General features: G+C 34.3%; 2 protein-coding genes and 1 long non-coding RNA gene across 6 annotated transcripts; 2 read left to right on the top strand and 1 right to left on the bottom strand.

Moving 5' to 3' along the window:
• The first annotated feature begins 7,948 nt into the window (after positions 1–7,948).
• LOC140865226 (uncharacterized) lies at positions 7,949–9,184 on the top strand. Its single transcript, XR_012144513.1, has 3 exons — positions 7,949–8,049; positions 8,167–8,979; positions 9,075–9,184. It is a non-coding gene; the product is annotated as an uncharacterized lncRNA (long non-coding RNA).
• A 252-nt stretch (positions 9,185–9,436) lies between these two features.
• LOC140866966 (uncharacterized) lies at positions 9,437–12,478 on the top strand. Of its 2 annotated transcripts, XM_073272032.1 has the most exons (6): positions 9,437–9,521; positions 10,079–10,153; positions 10,248–10,445; positions 10,527–10,628; positions 11,454–11,488; positions 11,863–12,478. In XM_073272032.1, the coding sequence occupies exons 2-6, from the start codon at positions 10,151–10,153 to the stop codon at positions 12,161–12,163; spliced, it is 639 nt and encodes a 212-aa protein (XP_073128133.1). In that variant the 5' UTR covers positions 9,437–9,521; positions 10,079–10,150; the 3' UTR covers positions 12,164–12,478. The 2 variants fall into 2 exon arrangements, with proteins under 2 accessions (XP_073128133.1, XP_073128134.1); XM_073272033.1 differs by lacking the exon at positions 11,454–11,488 and having other exon boundaries at positions 10,527–10,612.
• Positions 12,479–17,636: 5,158 nt separating this feature from the next.
• LOC140866842 (uncharacterized) lies at positions 17,637–20,643 on the bottom strand. Of its 3 annotated transcripts, none has more exons than XM_073271896.1 (6): positions 20,542–20,643; positions 19,910–19,984; positions 19,618–19,815; positions 19,439–19,536; positions 18,576–18,614; positions 17,637–18,201 (listed from the first exon to the last, which is right to left on the bottom strand). In XM_073271896.1, the coding sequence occupies exons 2-6, from the start codon at positions 19,910–19,912 to the stop codon at positions 17,901–17,903; spliced, it is 639 nt and encodes a 212-aa protein (XP_073127997.1). In that variant the 5' UTR covers positions 19,913–19,984; positions 20,542–20,643; the 3' UTR covers positions 17,637–17,900. The 3 variants fall into 3 exon arrangements, with proteins under 3 accessions (XP_073127997.1, XP_073127999.1, XP_073127998.1); XM_073271898.1 differs by having other exon boundaries at positions 19,618–19,790; XM_073271897.1 differs by lacking the exon at positions 18,576–18,614 and having other exon boundaries at positions 19,451–19,536.
• Between the last annotated feature and the right edge of the window lie 449 nt (positions 20,644–21,092).

Below are 21,092 nucleotides of genomic sequence, written 5' to 3'. Positions count from 1 at the left end.
GTTCGAGAGGCTTACAAGTTCCTTTGAGGTCATTGAAAGAGAACCATAGAACTTTATTAAATTATTTTGTTGTTTGATTTCTGATAGGGATATCAAAATTAGCATTAGAATAATAACATTTACTCGACGCTCGAGAGAGGCAGTAAATAACAATTAAGGGTTCTTGGCCTATAAATTGGAATAGATGATATAATCAATTGATATGACTTGCATGAATGAAAATCGAGTGATATCTTGTATCTAGAACCCATATCAGATCGTGTACCCAAAGCCATCCTTCAAATTCTAGATTCTTTATTTTATTTTAGTTTATTGAAATTTAAAACTTTGATTTTCTAAACAAATTTGAGATTATTTTAATTACAGGACTTCGTGTGAATATAAATTTTCAATCCTCGTGGGAACGATACTCTACTCATCATATATTAAAACTTGACATCGTGCACTTGCGGGCATAAAATTACGCAACAAAATTCAACTATGAATTCCTCCAAATTCACTGGACCAAAACCATGGGCTTGTCATTTATCATTGGGCTTCGAGATTCCTCAGGTTATGGGCTTTGACACTCTAAGCTTCTCCAATTCATCGAGCTACACTTTTGAGGACAAAAATATTGAATCGATGACACGTTATGTGGTTATAATAACTAACTTTTAGGTTGTGATTGGATATATTTCAATATATTTTTGTTGTTTATAGAAGTAACACCATGAATTTCAATACATAATTTTTATGTTTATTAGGATGAATTTCAAGTCCAACTAATAATAACAGTGTCATTTAAAATATATTATGCTTTGTATTATATAATGTATAAATAAGAAGTATATTGATTTAATATATTCATTATTAACCATAAAATATTATTGAAATCAAAGCGCAACCTTATATCAATCTTCTTTCTCATAATAATAAATGAGGATGGGCGTAATTGGCTGCAATGCAAGTAGGTAGCCGAAGTTTTTGGGATTCGTGAAGCTCTAAGGAAGTGTTTGCACTCACTAAAAATAAGTGATTATTAGATTTTAGTTTTAAAAAAATCATATTTGTGTGTTTTTTAAAGTCAGATTTTGTGTTAGCTTGTGCTTATATTAATTAGAATCTTAAAGCTGGTCATGAGGTGATTTTTATTGTCCAAAAGTAATTATACTATTTTGATAAATAAATAAAACTCTCTTTCGGACCATTTTACCCCTCTCATTTTTCCCAAACATGAAACCCTCTCGCTCAATTCTCTCCTTCGACGGCCTCGTTTCTTTCATTTTTCTGATTTGAGTTATCATCTCTTTGGGAGAAATCATTGAATAAGAGATTCAATTCTTGAGTAATTTGCACTTGAAGGTAAAATCTCCTGGAATTCATTGTTTTTCATTTGATTTAACCTACAATTTTGTATCATGTTTTAAAATTTTCTATACCAAATGCGTTTTGAATGTCGTATATTGGATTATGAAACAAAAAATTGCGAAATGGACTGTGATTTTTTAGGAACACAAACTTATATAGTGTGTGAATGATTTACGTTGCATATTAGCTGCTTTGTTTTGAATGGTATATGTTGGGTTGTAGGATGTTTTTCTGATTTCAATCGTTTTTGTTGTGATTTTCGGTTGGTATGTTTTGATTTCCGTTTAATTTTACCATTCACGAGCAAACCTTTATAGATTTGAGATGTTTTTTTTTTACATTTTTATCACTTTAGGTATGCATTCGAGAAATTATGTCTTTTAAACTGAGGTCAGAAACTTGCTTGTATCTTTTGGATTTTGTTTGTTGAATGATGATTAAAATTAATGTGAGTCCAATGGCTTCTAGATTTTGTTGTTGAATGAAGATTTGTTGGTAATTTTAGGGCATGGGGTTGGGGATTTTATTAAGCATTCATTGCCTCAAAACATAGAGCAGGAACAACGCCTGAGTGCAAGATAAGGGGTGTGTGAACCACCCTTTAAACCAGCATCCGTTTTTGAAAATATTGAGTCATTTGTGTAGCCAAGTTTCCATTGTTTTCGAATCTTGTTCTTGGCAACAAGTTAGCAGATCTATAGGTTTATTTTGATATTTAGGCATATAGAACAGAGAGATTGCAAAACAGAGCATCCCCTTCTTCTTTTCTTTTTCTACTACATTACCATGTGTCTTGATTTTTGGAAAACTGCAACAACAAAAAAAGTAAATGGCTGAAGTCTCCGAGAACAGTTTTATACGAGAATCGTTCCCTGGATACACGGCAGACATGGCGGGGCAGATTTGTCTTTTTGGGGAGCTAATCAAAGCGACATTGATTGTTCCATTGCTGAGAATCTCTGTGTACATCTACTTATTTGGAATAAATTAAGAAAAGTTTTTAGAGATTGTGCTTTTAGAGAAGTGATTAAATTAATAGATTATGGTGAAATGAGAAAAAAGCATAATTGGGTGGTGTTTGAAATCAAAAGCCAAAAGCTGAAACTTTTTTATGGTAATGTGTTTGGTAAACAAGTGATTATCATATTAGCATTTTAATAAAATGACAAAATAACCATATTGAGGAACACATCTATATTTTTTTTTTCAGCTTTTAATAATTGTGCAAGTGTGAAAATAGTGTACTGGTATCAACTCGTTTTTTATTTGTTTTGTTTGTTCTATTTTATTTCCAGTATTTTGAGGATTATTTTTTTTTTTTTGTAAACTATATATGAAATTGGATTTTATCTTATGAATTTGGCGATCTAAATCTTATGTTTAAATAATTAACTTTGATTAGAGTAAATTTACCAAATATATGTTCTACATATATGGTTAATCAAATATATATCTATGTATCTATGTATATATATATATATATATATATATATATATATATATTATTTGTTCAAGTATATGAATTATATGCATACTTTATCAACAAAAAAATGAGTAAATATAATTCCTTCAACTGTGATATAAAGTTTCAAACAGTGATGTTAGGAAGCAAACATCCATAAAACGAAATTCTTTTCTTCCGATCTTTACATCTCGAGAAAGTGTCGGGAACACATCTTTATTCGCCAGTCTTAGATCCTCGTCCACTACTGCCGCCTCATCACCGGCGGTGGCTTCCACCACGACCGCATTGCCTTCGATTTCTTGTTGAACCTGACCACCATCAGCGCCACCAGCTTTGACAATTTCTTGTTGAACCTCATGACCAGCATCAGCACCACCTTCGATGACTTCTTGTTGAACCTCATGATCACCGTCAGCGCCTTCGAGTACTTGTTCATGAACCTGACCATCAGCGTCGCCTTCGATTTCTTGTTGAACCTGATCATGACCATCAGCGCCAGCTTTGAGTACTTGTTGTTGTTCTTGACTCTGATTATCACCATCATTGTTGTTGATCTGTACTTCAGTTTTCTCATAATATATCGCTGCCCCAACCATAATAGCATGAATATATCTTTTTTTTCTTTGTACTGAATATGTTTGGACCGGTACCTTCGCTCTCTGCTTCGCTTATTCCGTCTCATCTAAAGTGTCAATGCTCGATGATTCAACTGGATTGTCCAACCTGCTTTCTGGTGATGAATCTGACATACTGCATACATTTTAAAAAATATACTGTAACGAAACACATATACATAGCATCAATGTAAATATGTAATACTCACACCTCGTTTAACAAAAAACTTAAACAACATAAAGACTTCACAAACCAAAAATTTCGTATGCTTACTCATTGAAAGAGCAAACCACAATTAAAAACAGAAATAAAAAACACAATGCCATTTCATGACTATCCATTAGTTCGCAAAGTTAACAGTTGATGGCCATGGATAGTTATTTGCTGATTCTGAGGAATTACCCATTTCCAGATTCAAATTTCCGCGAAGCTTCCTTCAATCAATGGTAATAATAAAAACTTTTCTTAATCTATTCCAAATAAGCAGATGTACACAGAGATTCTCAGCAATGGAACAAACAATGTCGCTTTGATTAGCTCCCAAAAAAGACAAATCTGCCCCGCCATGTCTGCCGTGTTTCCAGGGAACGATTCTCGTATAAAACTGTTCTCGGAGACTTCAGCCATTTACTTTTTTTTTTTGTTGCAATTTTCCAAAAATCAAGACACAGGGGAATGTAGTAGAAAAAGAAAAGAAGAAGGGGATGCTCTGTTTTTCAATCTCTCTGTTCTATATGCCTAAATATCAAAATAAACCTATAGATCTGCTAACTTGTTGCCAAGAACAAGATTCGAAAACAATGGAAACTTGGCTACACAAATGACTCAAGATTTTCAAAAACCGATGCTGGTTTAAAGGGTGGTTCACACACCCCTTATCTTGCACTCAGACGTTGTTCATGCTCTATTTTTTGAGGCAATGAATGCTTAATAAAATCCTCAACCCCATGCCCTAAAATTACCAACAAATCTTCATTCAACAACAAAATCTAGAAGCCATTGGACTCACATTAATTTTAATCATCATTCAACAAACAAAATCCAAAAGATACAAGCAAGTTTCTGACCTCAATTTAAAAGGCATAATTTCTCGAATGCATACCTAAAGTGATAAAAATGTAAAAAAAAACATCTCAAATCTATAAAGGTTTGCTCGTGAATGGTGAAATTAAACGAAAATCAAAACATACCAACCAAAAATCAAAACAAAAATGATTGAAACCAGAAAAACATCCTACAACCCAACATATACCATTCAAAACAAAGCAGCTAATATGCAACGTAAATCATTCACACACTATATAAGTTTGTGTTCCTAAAAAATCACAGTCCATTTCGCAATTTTTTGTTTCATAATCCAATATACGACATTCAAAACGCATTTGGTATAGAAAATTTTAAAACATGATACAAAATTGTAGGTTAAATCAAATGAAAAACAATGAATTCCAGGAGATTTTACCTTCAAGTGCAAATTACTCAAGAATTGAATCTCTTATTCAATGATTTCTCCCAAAGAGATGATAACTCAAATCAGAAAAACGAAAGAAACGAGGCTGTCAAAGGAGAGAAATGAGCGAGAGGGTTTCATGTTTTGGGAAAAATGAGAGGGGTAAAATGGTCCGAAAGAGAGTTTTATTTATTTATCAAAATAGTATAATCACTTTTGGACAATAAAAATCACCTCATGACCAGCTTTAAGATTTTAATTAATATAAGCACAAGCTAACACAAAATCTGACTTTAAAAAATACACAAATATGATTTTTTTTAAGCTAAAATCTAATAATCACTTATTTTTAGTGAGTGCAAACACTCCCTTAATGTTTCAGAAGGAATTCTGGGCAAATCAAATGAATCCAAATTTTTCCTCATGCTTTCTAACATATCACTAACAATTTGTAAGGTTTCAAATTTTATAAGATCAATTTTATGAGGAAATTTTTTTTACGTAGATCTTATGACATTGTATTAACATAAGTATCCCAAAATGCATGGACTCGAGACTTGCAAATTATTCTCTTGGTTGAGAACATTTTTCAGGTAGATATTTTGACATTGCATCAACATAAAAATCATGCATAAAATTCAAGTTATAATAAATTCGTAGTTAAAAAGATATGTAATTACCGTTTTTAAGAAAAATACAAACCAATATTGCAAGCTAAGAGCCTTATGAGATTCTTGTCTCAAGTATTTCCAAACATGGAAAATCTTGGAAACAAACGTATGGTGTAGGAAATAATACAATATATGTAAATGGCAAATATTTTGACCACATATCCTACTCTGTAATTTTGAACATTTTACTACTGATCGATGCATCAGACGGAATATACAATGACTAAATAAATATTAATGAAGACATGGACCAAAGACATGTATTTTTTTCCTGCTCAAGAGATTTGCAAAAAAAAAAAAAAAAATACATAAGAAGTGAGATCATCATTTTATAATAATAATTCTGAAATAAACTTTTCAACATAAGTAAAAGTAGACATTATTGAACTAACAAAATATTACTAAATTTTAGAGATCTTTATTGGTTATTGGAAATCTCGACAAGCTAAAATTATAATCTACAATAATGTATAAAAATTTGTCTTATAAAAATTCATTTTCTTTATTTTGCCATCTCCGGAAAAGATCATTTTATAAGTAAAAAAAATATTAATAAATTTTAGAGATCTTTATTGGTTATTGGAAATCTCGACAAGCTAAAATTATAATCTACAATAATGTATAAAAATTTGTCTTTTAAAAATTCATTTTCTTTATTTTGCCATCTCCGGAAAAGATCATTTTATAGATAAAAAATACGTGTCGAGTTTATCTTTATTTCCATTCTGAAATTTTCTTTTTTTAAGAAAGTTTCCAAAAAAACATATCTTTTTTAATTTAAGCGAAATGAAGTCGCAAGCAGCAAGCTGTCTCGTTATTTAACGTTTGAGAAATTATATTGGCTCACTCACGTCGTCCATGATGTCCCATAAACAGTTAAAACACTACTTTTTTTAAAAAAATATTATGTGTTGTGTGTATATTATATAACATTATTTTTAAAAGTGTTTGATTTTAATTAATATGATGTGCATTTTTTTTTATTTGACACTTTTTATGGGATTTTTTTAAAAATAAATTATCGCACTTAGACGAATAATTAATAATGTATTTTAATAATTAACATTTCCGCTTACAAATGTCGATAATTTCCGGTCATATTTATATATATAAATATATATATATATATGTATATATGTATTTTATCTTTAATTGTAAGATACTTATTCACATGATATTATATTCATTAAAATTAATAAATGTAATTGTCTTGAGCGAGACATCTGCTAAAGGAAAATAAAAGACGTTGGGCAGGCCATATATGCATGTATACGCAACTTAATTCAACCATATCTCAAATAAGAGTAATGCTAGATGTACACCTCGATATACACCTTGGTTTACATCCTTCCTTATTAATGATAAAACTTTTCTTGATTAACTAGATATGTATTTCTTATCATGAGTATTTTGCAATTAATGAGGAAAATTAGGAAAATTTAAGTAAGGGTGTAAACCAAGGTGTACACTACAAGGTGTACATCTAGTATTTTTCCTCAAGTAATATGTTAATCAGGAGAAGCTTAGCTTAACCCCCTTTTTTAAACTTTAATCCTATAGATATTTTTTAAGGATTAATAACCAAATAGATAATTGTATTCAATTTTAAATAGATCCTTTATTTTAATTTATTCATATTACATGTGGTTCAAATGTATATCCAAAACAAAAGTACTAGAATGGGAGACGACTGCCGGAATATTTTTTTTATGCCTAGCTGAATGAAGGTTAGAGCTAGTTCAGGAGAAGACCCCATGTTTTTAGCCAATAATAGCTTATATAAAACCTCGAATCTTCTAATTTGCTTTAATAGAATTGATTTCAATGATTGTGTTTTAAAATATGATCTCATGTCATGTGAATTATAAGTATATTATAGATAACTTAAGATAAAATATTCATAATTAATTAATAAATATATTCATATACAATTTATCTTTATGATTTTATTACCAACGGATATTTTCATTTGTATCCGATATTATATATCAAGTATCCGAAAATTCTGATAATTATCGGAAATGCTTGTGTAAATATATTCTTGTATACAATAAAGAAATGTATAAATTTCAAATCAAAAAAAATATAGGAAAAGCACCACTTCTCATTCAAATCTCTTTAGAGAAGTGTTTTTTCTAGTGTTTAATGTCTATCCTACTCTTTATATAAGATCAAAAAAAATTTTATATCGTGAATGTATTGTTTATTTAGGCTGTGTTTGATAGCCTTGATAAAATTAGGATAAGCCAATAGTCCGTCGTTTGGTTGCATTTGTAGTGGAAATTTCTTATCCCAAGAGCCCGATATTAACCACTATTCACGCAGGAAAACGTTGTATTCTAGTCTGGGCTATTTAGGTAGTATTATTAAGCCCAACCATGTACAGTAACTCGGATTGGGGATTTTATGACTCTTCTACCCTTTGCCCTAGCGTTCTTTCACGATATCAGCCTTTTGTTTTTCTCTTCTCTTCTCCTCCAACTTTCCCCGCTCCACAGGTAACTTCATTGATTCAGCTCTCGGATTTTTTTTTAACCATGTATTTCTTTTCTCGTAACGATCTTTAGCTCTCGTCTTTGATTTTCAATTATTTATGAGTTGGCGTTTTTTGACAGTGGATACTTCCAAGTTTGAAGGTTTCTTACTAATTATTTTTGTAAGTCATCTCCATTATTCTTACTACAGCATTTTTTCGGTCTCGATAACAAGTTATTGTGTGCTCTTCTCCCCTGAATTTTATAATTTTTCAGCTCCTAATTCTTAATTGCTTCATAGTTCGATTACTTATTCTATGTAATGTTTGCTGTGTGCTCCTATTTTTATTGTTGTTGTTTTGTTTACTCAATTCATAAGAAATAAGTATTAACTTGGAAATATTTTTGGGGTTGTTGAGATTTGTTGCACTATGGAGAGTAGACGTAGGAAACTTCTACTATTTCTCGTGGTACATCAACTACTTTGTCAGAATATTTTGTTGATAAGTCTTCTAATACGCCAAAGCTCGAGAATTTTGAAAAAGAGACGTCGTGTCAGTCAAAGAGAAAACCAGTCTTACACTATGATGAGTAGGATCCCTGTTCAAATAAGCCATTTGCGTAGGACTATTGACGTCGGAGATGTTCAATGTGTACTCAACCTAAGAATGAATCGCAACGCGTTTGGAAGGCTTTGTTACCTCGTAAGTAATATAGGAGGAGTAGCCGATTCCAGATATGTCACAGTGGAGGAAAAAGTAGCGATGTTCTTGTCCATTTTGGCGCACCATAAAAATTCGGGTTGTGGGGCACGATTATATACGTAGTAATCAAACCATCAGCTCTTACTTCCATGAAGTGCTTCACTCTGTTCTGAAGTTACATCTTCTTCTTCTTATCAAGCCAAGCGTGGTTGATGAAAACTGCACAAACGACAACTGGAAATGGTTCAAAGTAGAACTTCATTCTCAGTTATTTATTTTAACAAAATGGTGGTTAATCCATATTTCTGTTTTTTGCATTATGACATTGTTTCCTTCCAATTATAGGGATGTCTTGGTGCATTGGATGGAACACATATTCCAGTTTATGTACCTACACAAGAAAAAGCGAAGTATCGAACTAGAAAAGGAATATTAGCTGTGAACGTCCTCGGGGTGCATTTGGTATCTGAGATGAGATAACTGAAGGATTGATAATTTGGTGGATAATAAATGGATAATTTAAATATGAGATTAATAGCGTGTTGTTTGGTATAAATGATTAGTATTGAAAAATAATATTTATCCATGTTTGGTTCTCATGATAAATGGGTGGACAAATAATCGAAAATATTTATTGACCAAAAAACCCTCCACTTATTTATTAAAACAATTCACACGCGTATGTGGCCCATTAATTCTCTCGTACACTACCTCATCTTCATTTCCACCTCATATGAACAAAGCTTCTGCGATTCACGGATGAAATGAATTTTTGACATTCTTCTATGCACGGTAATCTCTTCATTTTTCCATATATTGGCTGGAAAAATTATGATTTCATAGTGTATTCTGCTACAATCAATCGGAAATGATGTTCCCACGGTATTTATTTTTCTCTCGAGTCTAGTAGAATCAGTCCTATATATATGTAATCCATGGCAAATAATTTAATATATCTACCTCAGTTCATGTTAATTAAAGGTGGACATGTGATTCAGATGAATTACTGAGGTATATTCGGTTGCCTTCACAACTTTGATGACCTAATTCCCAATAAATGTGTTTGAGTTAATTTGCAAAAATTCCCAAATTTTCTTATGATGTGATAATGTGTCGTCAATTGACTTCATTATTGATCGTCTATGTTATAGTTCTTGTAGTAAATTAAATCTAATATGTCTGTGCCCCCATTTAACGGCTCCCTTCATCAAACTTTTGAGCATAATTATTACTGTTGGTGATAAACAAAAAATGAATATAGGCAACTCTAGTGATTTTGTACATAACCAAAACAATGATTTGAAAATTTATGGTTTGTTCGTACATTGAAACCAATATTTTGGATGCAGGATTGTTGACAAAGGTTTGTAAATCTTCTGTCTTTCAGATAAAAATAAACTTTAGTGCAGCGGTTATTTGAAATGGTATCGTTCTCAACATCCATTTGCTTGTAATGTTCTTAGAAAGTTAGCTTTTATATGTTTGGTAAATTGGATAATTTCCTTACTGACTTCACAGGGAAAATCATATGTTGTGTTCAAAGGACGGAACCCTGGAATATATAGTACATGGGAGGAGACAGATGCACAAGTGACCGGATTTAGGCTCGCGGAGCACAAGTCTTATCATACTAGAGATGACGCTGTTAAGGCTTATACTAAGTACATAGAGAAGAACCACTCAACACAAGAATCCCCATATGCACCGAAAAAGAAGGTATCATTTCCAATAACCATCTGCGTGCATTTTACACTACACTATGACTTTATTGTCTAATCTTTTTTACCATCTTGACAGGGCAAGACATATGTTGTTTACAAGGGATTGAACCCCGGAATCTATGATACTTGGGAGGAGACTGATGCAGAAGTGATCGGATTTAGGTGCGCGGTGCATAAGTCTTATCAGACTGGAGATGAAGCTGTAAAGGCTTATACCACGTACATGGAGAAGAGCCACTCAACACAAGCATCCCCATGTGCACCGACAAAAAAAGTATCAGATATAATACCCATATGCTTGCAATTTCTCCTGCGCTATGACTTCGTTATTAATTTTTTTACTCTCTTGACAGGGCAAGACATATGCTGTTTTTAAAGGATTGAACCATGGAATCTATAATACTTGGGAGGAGGCAGCCTTACAAGTTACCGGATTTAAAGGCGTAGTGCACAAGTCCTATCATACTAGAGATGAAGCATATAAAGCTTATACAAAGTACATGGAGAAGAATCACCCCACAGAAGCCCCTTGTGCACCCAACAATGAGGGATCTAGTTCAAGGGCAAGCTCAAGTTCAGTTGAAATTAATGAGTCTATCAATTTGAGCCAACTTATAGAAGCCCAGTTACAGTTGGCACACGAGCAGCAACAACATTCATTAAGGGTTGCAAAGATATACGAGGGAATCGAGAAAAAGTTGCGATCATTTAGTTTGAAAGATGATGCTAAATTGATCGGGATCACATATCGTGGCTATGTGGATTTCAGAGAATGTACTTTTTGGATTTCGATTTCTGGAAACAGTTCTTGTGTATTTTCATTTTGGAAAGTTTGTATGGCCAACATAATTTAACAAATTTGGTACCGTTTGTAAATGAATTGTGTCAATGTTTTGTTTTGTATCAAACTGAGTTTCTGATGTTTAATTTCCAGTAACCGTGTTATCTATTGATTTACATTTTCAAATCTGTAGCTGTAGTTTAGAAAGCAGAAGCATTTAAGGCTTTTAATATTGCATTCAACCACAATCTGCAGGCGTAAGACACAACTGTGTGAATGATTTCTTGTGCAGATCATGATTCAGAACTTAATTTGACAACTTCTGAGATTTTTCATAACACCATATTTCTTTGATTGACTATGGAAGTGATGCACAACCACCTACCTGTGTGGATAAATATGTAATCAATGACAGTGTTAAGTTATTTGTTTCCACAACTCTTTTATGTATTGGTAGTTGGCTTCATTAAATAATGTTCCCATTTGTAATATAGAGAGATATATATTTATGTATGTCTTCAACTTCATTGTTTCTCACGAAAATGGCTGACTCTCCAATCTCATCTTCCTCCAAACCAGCTGCATCCGACGACATAGATGAGTTCCCTACTGAAATTATTCTTATATCCAGTGACTCAGAAGATGAAAATGTTGACATTGTCCACCTACTCTCCGACGATGAGGACGATGATGCACCACCAACTGCTGACAATACTAGTACTCCAGTAGAAGATGTGTTCGATGTTGTCAATGGCAGCAAGGAAACAAATCCAAATCTATCAGCTACTCCATGCACGATTTCTGGAGGAGAAAAACCAGACGCTAACGAAGCTGTTACCAATAGCACCGATGCTACTATTTTGATCAGTGATGATACCACAAGTGACTCCTACTACCCACACAGCTCTCAGTCGTCGAACTCACTCTCTTAAGTTGAGTTAATGGCTTATGGTGTCCCATAATCGTCAGTATGGTTTGGTGTTTGTGCCTCCTCTTTTGTACCATTTTCAATGGTTTTGCATCACGATTACAACGTCTAAGTTATTATCCGTTGTAACTAAGTATATCCTACTATTTTGGGCATAACAATGCACTAGTGGCTACGAAAATATGTAAATGTCGGTGTCCGAATTATCGGTAGGGCAATCACCAAACTATCTTGTATTTATTGTGTAATATGTATGTCAAATGTGTTTGTGCTATGAAGAAAATATATTTTTCATGCTTCCTCGATTGATGTACCAGACATTTTTTGGCAACATAATTTCGTGTTTTTGCTGCGACAAAAACATATTTAACAACACTTTGTGTGTATGCAAGCTCAGTGGCACCGATGTGTCAAAAAAACGCCTGGCTTATGACGTTCACCCCAAATGTCGAGAACCGAGTGAATATAGCAGGGCCAGCCACAACCCACATTTTTTTGCTTACAATCCAGATCTTCTGTTTAAGATTGACATCCTCATTCCCATTATTTTCGGCTTCTACCTTTTTAAACACTGTCTCACTACTAGTGCTTTCCATTAACTGTCCTTAGAGTTTACAAATTTGTGATTTCCTTGAGGATTATGGTTTTCGATAACATAGTAGACTTTATATAATCAGATTCTTCATGTGAATATACATGGAAGAACATATTTAACAACACTTTGTCTTCTCCTATCATTCAAGCAATGAGTATTAAAAGTGGCAGAAGCGATATGAAATTGATCATAAAACAAAACCAAAATGTTAAAGCGATTTCAAGAATCCAAAGAACACATATAACAAACTATGATCCACTTTCAAAAATGGCATCCACTCAACACAATAGTCAAACATATATATCCAAAAACAGAATTCGTACACAACCTCATGTAATTCAGTACGTTAACGGCACCATTCATTACACCATAAAATCCAACCAAAATGTAGGTTCATTTACCACCAGCATACAAGTTTCGATATGACTACGACAACATATGACACCACACACGGCAAAACTACATTAGTCGAGAAAAGAACTCAAAAATTGGGTGGTTATACCTTCAAAAACAGTTTGGATGGTGATAATAGCCAAAATCAGATTGGTGACATATCCCTTACTAATAATTCAACAGCTTATTCACAAAAGATATTCTTCCTTTCTCAGAAAGGCATTTGAAGAGGGCCAAATCATTGTGGTTGTTGAATAACAACTTCACAGCTTCAATCTTCTGGTCATCTGTGAATTCAACCATCCCCTCTAATGCCTCAAAAACCTTGTCTTGGGTAATTGAAATTTTCTCCACATCAACGAGTTCCTTCACCAACACCCCTAACGTATCTTTTGTGATATGAGAAATGTTGTTTAGTGCATTGAATACTGAGTCATCAACATCAACTGCCTGCTTTCATTTTTTTGCTTTTGAAGTAGCACATGCTGTTGGTTTGGAAGCTGGAGATTCATTTTCAGAAACTGAATCTTCAAAACCTGTTGGAATGTTCGAACATGGAATTTCAAGATTAACCACATCAGTTTGGTCCATTTGCAAAACCTCTTGCAGCACACGATGATAGCCCGTAGAGTGATCACCATCTGCTCGTTCGTAACCAAATATTTCACACCATTCGTCGTAAAGCGTCCATTGCTTGTGCCTCAATGTCTTAAATGTTGGGTCTGCCTACAGTAGTAATAAGTATACTTTAGTTTCAACTTGATGAAATTAATTTTACATTTTTTGAATAGAATACCTTAACGATTGACTCCCATGTTTCATCGCTAGCATCGATCATGTGGTTGGTTTCATTTCAACCAACACCAGAGCGACTTAAGATAGACACCAAGGAACTGTAAGTTTTCTTCCATACATGCATCTTCGAGTTGATATGTGGGCTTCCACGTAACATACAACCAGGAATAGCTTTTTGCATTTCTTGTTCGAGTACCGATAAATATCCTGCTCTGAATCCATTCTCACTTCTCCAGCCCTTTAGAACTAAGTCCTTAAAAGATTGGATCAAGCATTCTTATTCACGGGGACTCCAACTACGTCTCGTCTTGTCAGTTTTCTTCAGCACCCTGACCCCACTGGCTGAGCTCGCGCCACTGTCCATGTTCACCTATAATTAATATGTCAAGGAAACACACGAAATTGTCAAAATGATAAAGGCATGTTCACACGATTTTCTTGATAAACATTAAAGTTCAGTAATTGAACAATGGCATTTAAAAGAAGACATCATGTCACTTCACATAATCCAAAAACAGATTACATTGTCTTTTAAAAAAATACATGGTAAAAAAACAAACAACACACCAAACGACATCAACAATCAGATACAACATTAAATTTTAATTATTGGTGTTCCACATTGCAAGTGCGAGCTGCTCTCTCCAATCGTCCCACAGCTCAGTAGTTTGCTCGTGATACCTTACTCATCTATATGGAGTTAGGAATCCTCCACATTTGCATATCCATTATCGCAAAGATAATAACAACCTACATCATGAAAGAAGAAAAACAACTTACTTGTCTTTATGTCCAAATACTTGTCGGCATATATTTTTCTGTTTATGATTCAAAGTTCGAAGCTGGTATAATAAATAAACTACATTCTTTACCTATTGGAACCTTTAAAGCATCAACCTCTCGCGTTAAAGCATTTCTAAGAACTCGAGCATCAGCAGCGGAGCAAATGCTGATGCTCGAGTTCTTAGAAATGCTTTAACGCGAGAGGTTGATGCTTTAAAGGTTCCAATAGGTAAAGAATGTAGTTTATTTATTATACCAGCTTCGAACTTTGAATCATAAACAGAAAAATATATGCCGACAAGTATTTGGACATAAAGACAAGTAAGTTGTTTTTCTTCTTTCATGATGTAGGTTGTTATTATCTTTGCGATAATGGATATGCAAATGTGGAGGGATTCCTAACTCCATATAGATGAGTAAGGTATCACAGGGACGCTTGGGGTCATCGTGCTTGTGGACCAGAAAACTACAAAGAGTTATTTAATTGGAGGCACTCCCAAGCTCGGAATGTAATTGAAAGAGCTTTTGGTTTGTTGAAGAAAAGATGGGCCATCCTTCGAAGTCCTTCTTTTTATCCTTTGACTGTGCAGAACCAGATCATTCTTGCTTGTATTTTGTTGCATAATTTTTATCCGCTATCAAATGCCAGATGACCCATTGGAGGAAGTTGACGAAGAATATGAATGTGTGGCTGAAGAATCCCAACCTGGTTTCATCACAACAGTTCAAACTTCTGAGCTGTGGGACGATTGGAGAGAGCAGCTCGCACTTGCAATGTGGAACACCAATAATTAAAATTTAATGTTGTATCTGATTGTTGACGTCGTTTGGTGTGTTGTTTGTTTTTTTACCATGTATTTTTTTAAAAGACAATGCAATCTGTTTTTGGATTATGTGAAGTGACATGATGTCTTCTTTTAAATGCCATTGTTCAATTACTGAACTTTAATGTTTATCAAGAAAATCGTGTGAACATGCCTTTATCATTTTGACAATTTCGTGTGTTTCCTTGACATATTAATTATAGGTGAACATGGACAGTGGCGCGAGCTCAGCCAGTGGGGTCAGGGTGCTGAAGAAAACTGACAAGACGAGACGTAGTTGGAGTCCCCGTGAAGAAGAATGCTTGATCCAATCTCTGAAAGACTTAGTTCTAAAGGGCTGGAGAAGTGAGAATGGATTCAGAGCAGGATATTTATCGGTACTCGAACAAGAAATGCAAAAAGCTATTCCTGGTTGTATGTTACATGGAAGCCCACATATCAACTTGAAGATGCATGTATAGAAGAAAACTTACAGTTCCTTGGTGACTATCTTAAGTCGCTCTGGTGTTGGTTGGAATGAAACCAACCACATGATCGATGCTAACGATGAAACATGGGAGTCAATCGTTAAGTTATTCTATTCAAAAAATGTAAAATTAATTTCATCAAGTTGAAACTAAAGTATACTTATTACTACTGCAGGCAGACCCAAAATTTAAGACATTGAGGCACAAGCAATGGATGCTTTACGACGAATGGTGTGAAATATTCGGTTACGAATGAGCAGCTGGTGATCACTCTACGGGCTATCATCGTGCGCTGCAAGAGGTTTTGCAAATGGACCAAACTGATGTGGTCAATCTTGAAATTCCAAGTTCGAACATTCCAACAAGTTTTGAAGATTCAGTTTCTGAAAATGAATCTCCAGCTTCCAAACCAACAACATGTGCTACTTCTAAAGCAAAAAAATGAAAGCAGGCAGTTGATGTTGATGACTCAGTATTCAATGCACTAAACAACATTGCTCATATCAAAAAAGATACGTTAGGGGTGTTGGTGAAGGAACTCGTTGATGTGGAGAAAATTTCAATTACCCAAGACAAGGTGTTTGAGGCATTAGAGGGATGGTTGAATTCACAGATGACCAGAAGATTGAAGCTGCGAAGTTGTTATTCAACAACCACAATGATTTGGCCCTCTTCAAACGCCTTTCTGAGAAAGGAAGAATATCGTTTGTGAATAAGCTGTTGAATTATTAGTAAGGGATATGTCCCCAATCTGATTTTGGCCATTATCAACATCCAAACTGTTTTTGAAGGTATAACCACCCAATTGTCGAGTTCTTTTCTCGACTAATGTAGTTTTGTCGTGTGTGGTGTCATATTTTGCCGTAGTCAAATCGAAACTTGTATGTTGGTGGTAAATGAACCTACGTTTTGGTTGGATTTTATGGTGTAATGAATGTTGCCATTAACGTACTGAATTACATGAGGTTGTGTACGAATTCTGTTTTTGGATATATATTTTTGACTATTGTGTTGAGTGGATGCCATTTTTGAAAGTAAATCATAGTTTGTTATATGTGTTCTTTGGATTCTTGAAATCGCTTTAACATTTTGGCTGTGTTTTATGATCAATTTCATATCGCTTCTGCCACTTTTAATACTCATTGCTTGAATGATAGGAGAAGACAAAGTGTTGTTAAATATGTGCTTCCATGTATATTCAAATGAAGAATCTGATTATATAAAGTCTACTATGTTATCGAAAACCATAATCCTCAAGGAAATCACAAATTTGTAAACTCTAAGGACAGTTAATGGAAAGCACTAGTAGTGAGACAATGTTTAAAAAGGTAGAAGCCAAAAATAATGGGAATGAGGATGTCAATCTTAAACAGAAGATCTGGATTGAAAGCAAAAAAATGTGGGTTGTGGCTGGCCCTGCTATATTCACTCGGTTCTCGACATTTGGGGTGAACGTCATAAGCGAGGCATTTTTTTGACACATCGGTGCCACTGAGCTTGCATACACACAAAGTGTTGTTAAATATATTTTTGTCGCAGCAAAAACATGAAATTATGTTGCCAAAAAATGTCTGGTACATCAATCGAGGAAGCATGAAAAATATGTTTTCTTCATAGCACAAACATATTTGACATACATATTACACAATAAATACAAGATAGTTTGGCGATTTCCCTACCGATAATTCGGACACCGACATTTACATATTTTCGTAGCCACTAGTGCATTGTTATGCCCAAAACAGTAGGATATACTTAGTTACAACGGATAATAACTTAGACGTTGTAATCGTGATGAAAAACCATTGAAAATGGTACAAAAGAGGAGGCACAAACACCAAACCATACTGACGATTATGGGACACCATAAGCCATTAACTCAACTTAAGAGAGTGAGTTCGACGACTGAGAGCTGTGTGGGTAGTAGGAGTCACTTGTGGTATCATTACTGATCAAAATAGTAGCATCGGTGTTATTGGTAATAGCTTCGTTAGCATCTGGTTTTTCTCCTCCAGAAATCGTGCATGGAGCAGCTGATAGATTTGGATTTGTTTCCTTGCTGCCATTGACAACATCGAACACATCTTCTACTGGAGTACTAGTATTGTCAGCAGTTGGTGGTGCATCATCGTCCTCATCGTCGGAGAGTAGGTGGACAATGTCAACATTTTCATCTTCTGAGTCACTGGATAGAAGAATAATTTCAGTAGGGAACTCATCTATGTCGTCGGATGCAGCTGGTTTGGAGGAAGATGAGATTGGAGAGTCAGCCATTTTCGTGAGGAACAATGAAGTTGAAGACATACGTAAATATATATCTCTCTATATTACAAATGGGAACATTATTTAATGAAGCAAACTACCAATACGTAAAAGAGTTGTGGAAACAAATAACTTAACACTATCATTGATTACATATTTATCCACACAGGTAGGTGGTTGTGCATCACTTCCATAGTCAATCAAAGAAATATGGTGTTATGAAAAATCTCAGAAGTTGTCAAATTAAGTTCTGAATCATGATCTGCACAAGAAATCATTCACACAGTTGTGTCTTACGCCTGCAGATTGTGGTTGAATGCAATATTAAAAGCCTTAAATGCTTCTTCTTTCTAAACTACAGCTACAGATTTGAAAATGTAAATCAATAGATAACACGGTTACTGGAAATTAAACATCAGAAACTCAGTTTGATACAAAACAAAACATTGACACAATTCATTTACAAACGGTACCAAATTTGTTAAATTATGTTGGCCATACAAACTTTCCAAAATGAAAATACACAAGAACTGTTTCCAGAAATCGAAATCCAAAAAGTACATTCTCTGAAATCCACATAGCCACGATATGTGATCCCGATCAATTTAGCATCATCTTTCAAACTAAATGATCGCAACTTTTTCTCGATTCCCTCGTATATCTTTGCAACCCTTAATGAATGTTGTTGTTGCTCGTGTGCCAACTGTAACTGGCTTCTATAAGTTGGCTCAAATTGATAGACTCATTAATTTCAACTGAACTTGAGCTTGCCCTTGAACTAGATCTCTCATTGTTGGGTGCACAAGGGGCTTCTGTGGGGTGATTCTTCTCCATGTACTTTGTATAAGATTTATATGCTTCATCTCTAATATGATAGGACTTGTGCACTACGCCTTTAAATCCGGTAACTTGTAAGGCTGCCTCCTCCTAAGTATTATAGATTCCAGGGTTCAATCCCTTAAAAACAGCATATGTCTTGCCCTGTCAAGTGAGTAAAAAAATTAATAACAAAGTCATAGCGCAGGCAAAATTGCACGCATATGGGTATTATATCTGATACTTTTTTTGTCGGTGCACATGGGGATTCTTGTGTTAAGTGGCTCTTCTCCATGTACGTGGTATAAGCCTTTACAGCTTCATCTCTAGTCTGATAAGACTTATGCACCGCGCACCTAAATCCGGTCACTTGTGCATCAGTCTCCTCCCAAGTATCATAGATTCCGGGGTTCAATCCCTTGTAAACAACATATGTCTTGCCTTGTCAAGATGGTAAAAAAAATTAGGCAATAAAGTCATAGCGTAGTGTAAAATGCACGCAGATGGTTATTGGAAATGATACCTTCTTTTTCGGTGCACATGGGGATGCTTGTGTTGAGTGGTTCTTCTCCATGTACTTAGTATAAGCCTTAACAACATCTTCTCTAGTATGATAAGACTTGTGCTCCGCGAGCCTAAATCCGGTCACTTGTGCGTCTGTCTCCTCCCATGTACTATATATTCCAGGGTTCCGTCCTTTAAACACAACATATGATTTTCCCTGTGAAGTTAGTAAGGAAATTATCCAATTTACCAAACATATAAAAGCTAACTTTCTAAGAACATTACAAGCAAATGGATGTTGAGAACGATACCATTTCAAATAACCGCTGCACTAGAGTTTATTTTTATCTGGAAGACAGAAGATTTACAAACCTTTGTCAACAATCCTGCATCCAAAATATTCGTTTCAATGTACGAACAAACCATAAATTTTCAAATCATTGTTTTGGTTATGTACAGAATCACTAGAGTTGCCTATATTCCTTTTTTGTTTATCACCAACAGTAATAATTATGCTCAAAAGTTTGATGAAGGGAGCCGTTAAATGGGGGCACAGACATATTAGATTTAATTTACTACAAGAACTATAATATAGACGATCAATAATGAAGTCAATTGACGACACATTATCACATCATAAGGAAATTTGGGAATTTCTGAAAATTAACTCAAATACATTTATTGGGAATTAGGTCATCAAAGTTGTGAAGGCAACCGAATATACCTTAGTAATTCATCTGGATCGCATGTCCACCTTTAATTAACATAAACTGAGGTAGATATATTAAATTATTTGCCATGGATTACATATATATAGGACTGATTCTACTAGACTCGAGAGAAAAATAAATACCGTGGGAACATCATTTCCGATTGATTGTAGCAGAATACACTATGAAATCATAATTTTTCCAGCCAATGTATGGAAAAATGAAGAGATTACCGTGCATAGAAGAATGTCAAAAACTCATTTCATCCGTGAATCGCAGGAGCTTTGTTCATATGAAGTGGAAATGAAGATGAGGTAGTGTACGAGGGAATTAATGAGCCACATACGCGTGTGAATTGTTTTAATAAATAAGTGGAGGGTGTTTTGGTCAATAAATATTTTCGATTATTTGTCCACCCATTTATCATGAGAACCAAACATGAGATAAATATTATTTTTCAATACTAATCATTTATAACAAACAACACGCTATTAATCTCATATTTAAATTATCCATTTATTATCCACCAAATTATCAATCCTTCAGTTATCTCATCTCAGATACCAAACGCACCCTTAAGGGTTTGGTAATAATAAGTATTAATTTTAATTTGCTTTTGCAGTAGGCACTGGCTCAGACACTGACACGGCTCGTCTAATGTCTTTCTCCTACAGAATCAATCTGTGATGAGGTAAGCAGGATACATATATATGTCTATTTTTTAAATTAGCAATATCAATTCTTTTAGGTTGCGTTTACTTGGCTTGATAAAGGTAGGATGAGG

Source organism: Henckelia pumila, chromosome 4, assembly GCF_033568475.1.
Source record: "Henckelia pumila isolate YLH828 chromosome 4, ASM3356847v2, whole genome shotgun sequence".
In the NCBI taxonomy this organism is placed as follows: Eukaryota; Viridiplantae; Streptophyta; class Magnoliopsida; order Lamiales; family Gesneriaceae; genus Henckelia; species Henckelia pumila.
Note: the sequence above shows the minus strand (reverse complement) of the source record. Positions and strands in the feature narration are given on the sequence as shown.

Bases quoted from the DNA above. Each gene is read 5' to 3' on its own strand.
- LOC140866966 (XM_073272032.1), top strand. The intron at 10,446-10,526 runs GTATCATTTCCA...CCATCTTGACAG, and splicing joins CATATGCACCGAAAAAGAAG to GGCAAGACATATGTTGTTTA. The intron at 10,629-11,453 runs TCTTATCAGACT...GAAGCATTTAAG, and splicing joins TTAGGTGCGCGGTGCATAAG to GCTTTTAATATTGCATTCAA.
- LOC140866842 (XM_073271896.1), bottom strand. The intron at 19,537-19,617 runs GTATCATTTCCA...CCATCTTGACAA, and splicing joins CATGTGCACCGAAAAAGAAG to GGCAAGACATATGTTGTTTA. The intron at 18,615-19,438 runs TAAGTCTTATCA...AGAAGAAGCATT, and splicing joins GGATTTAGGTGCGCGGTGCA to TAAGGCTTTTAATATTGCAT.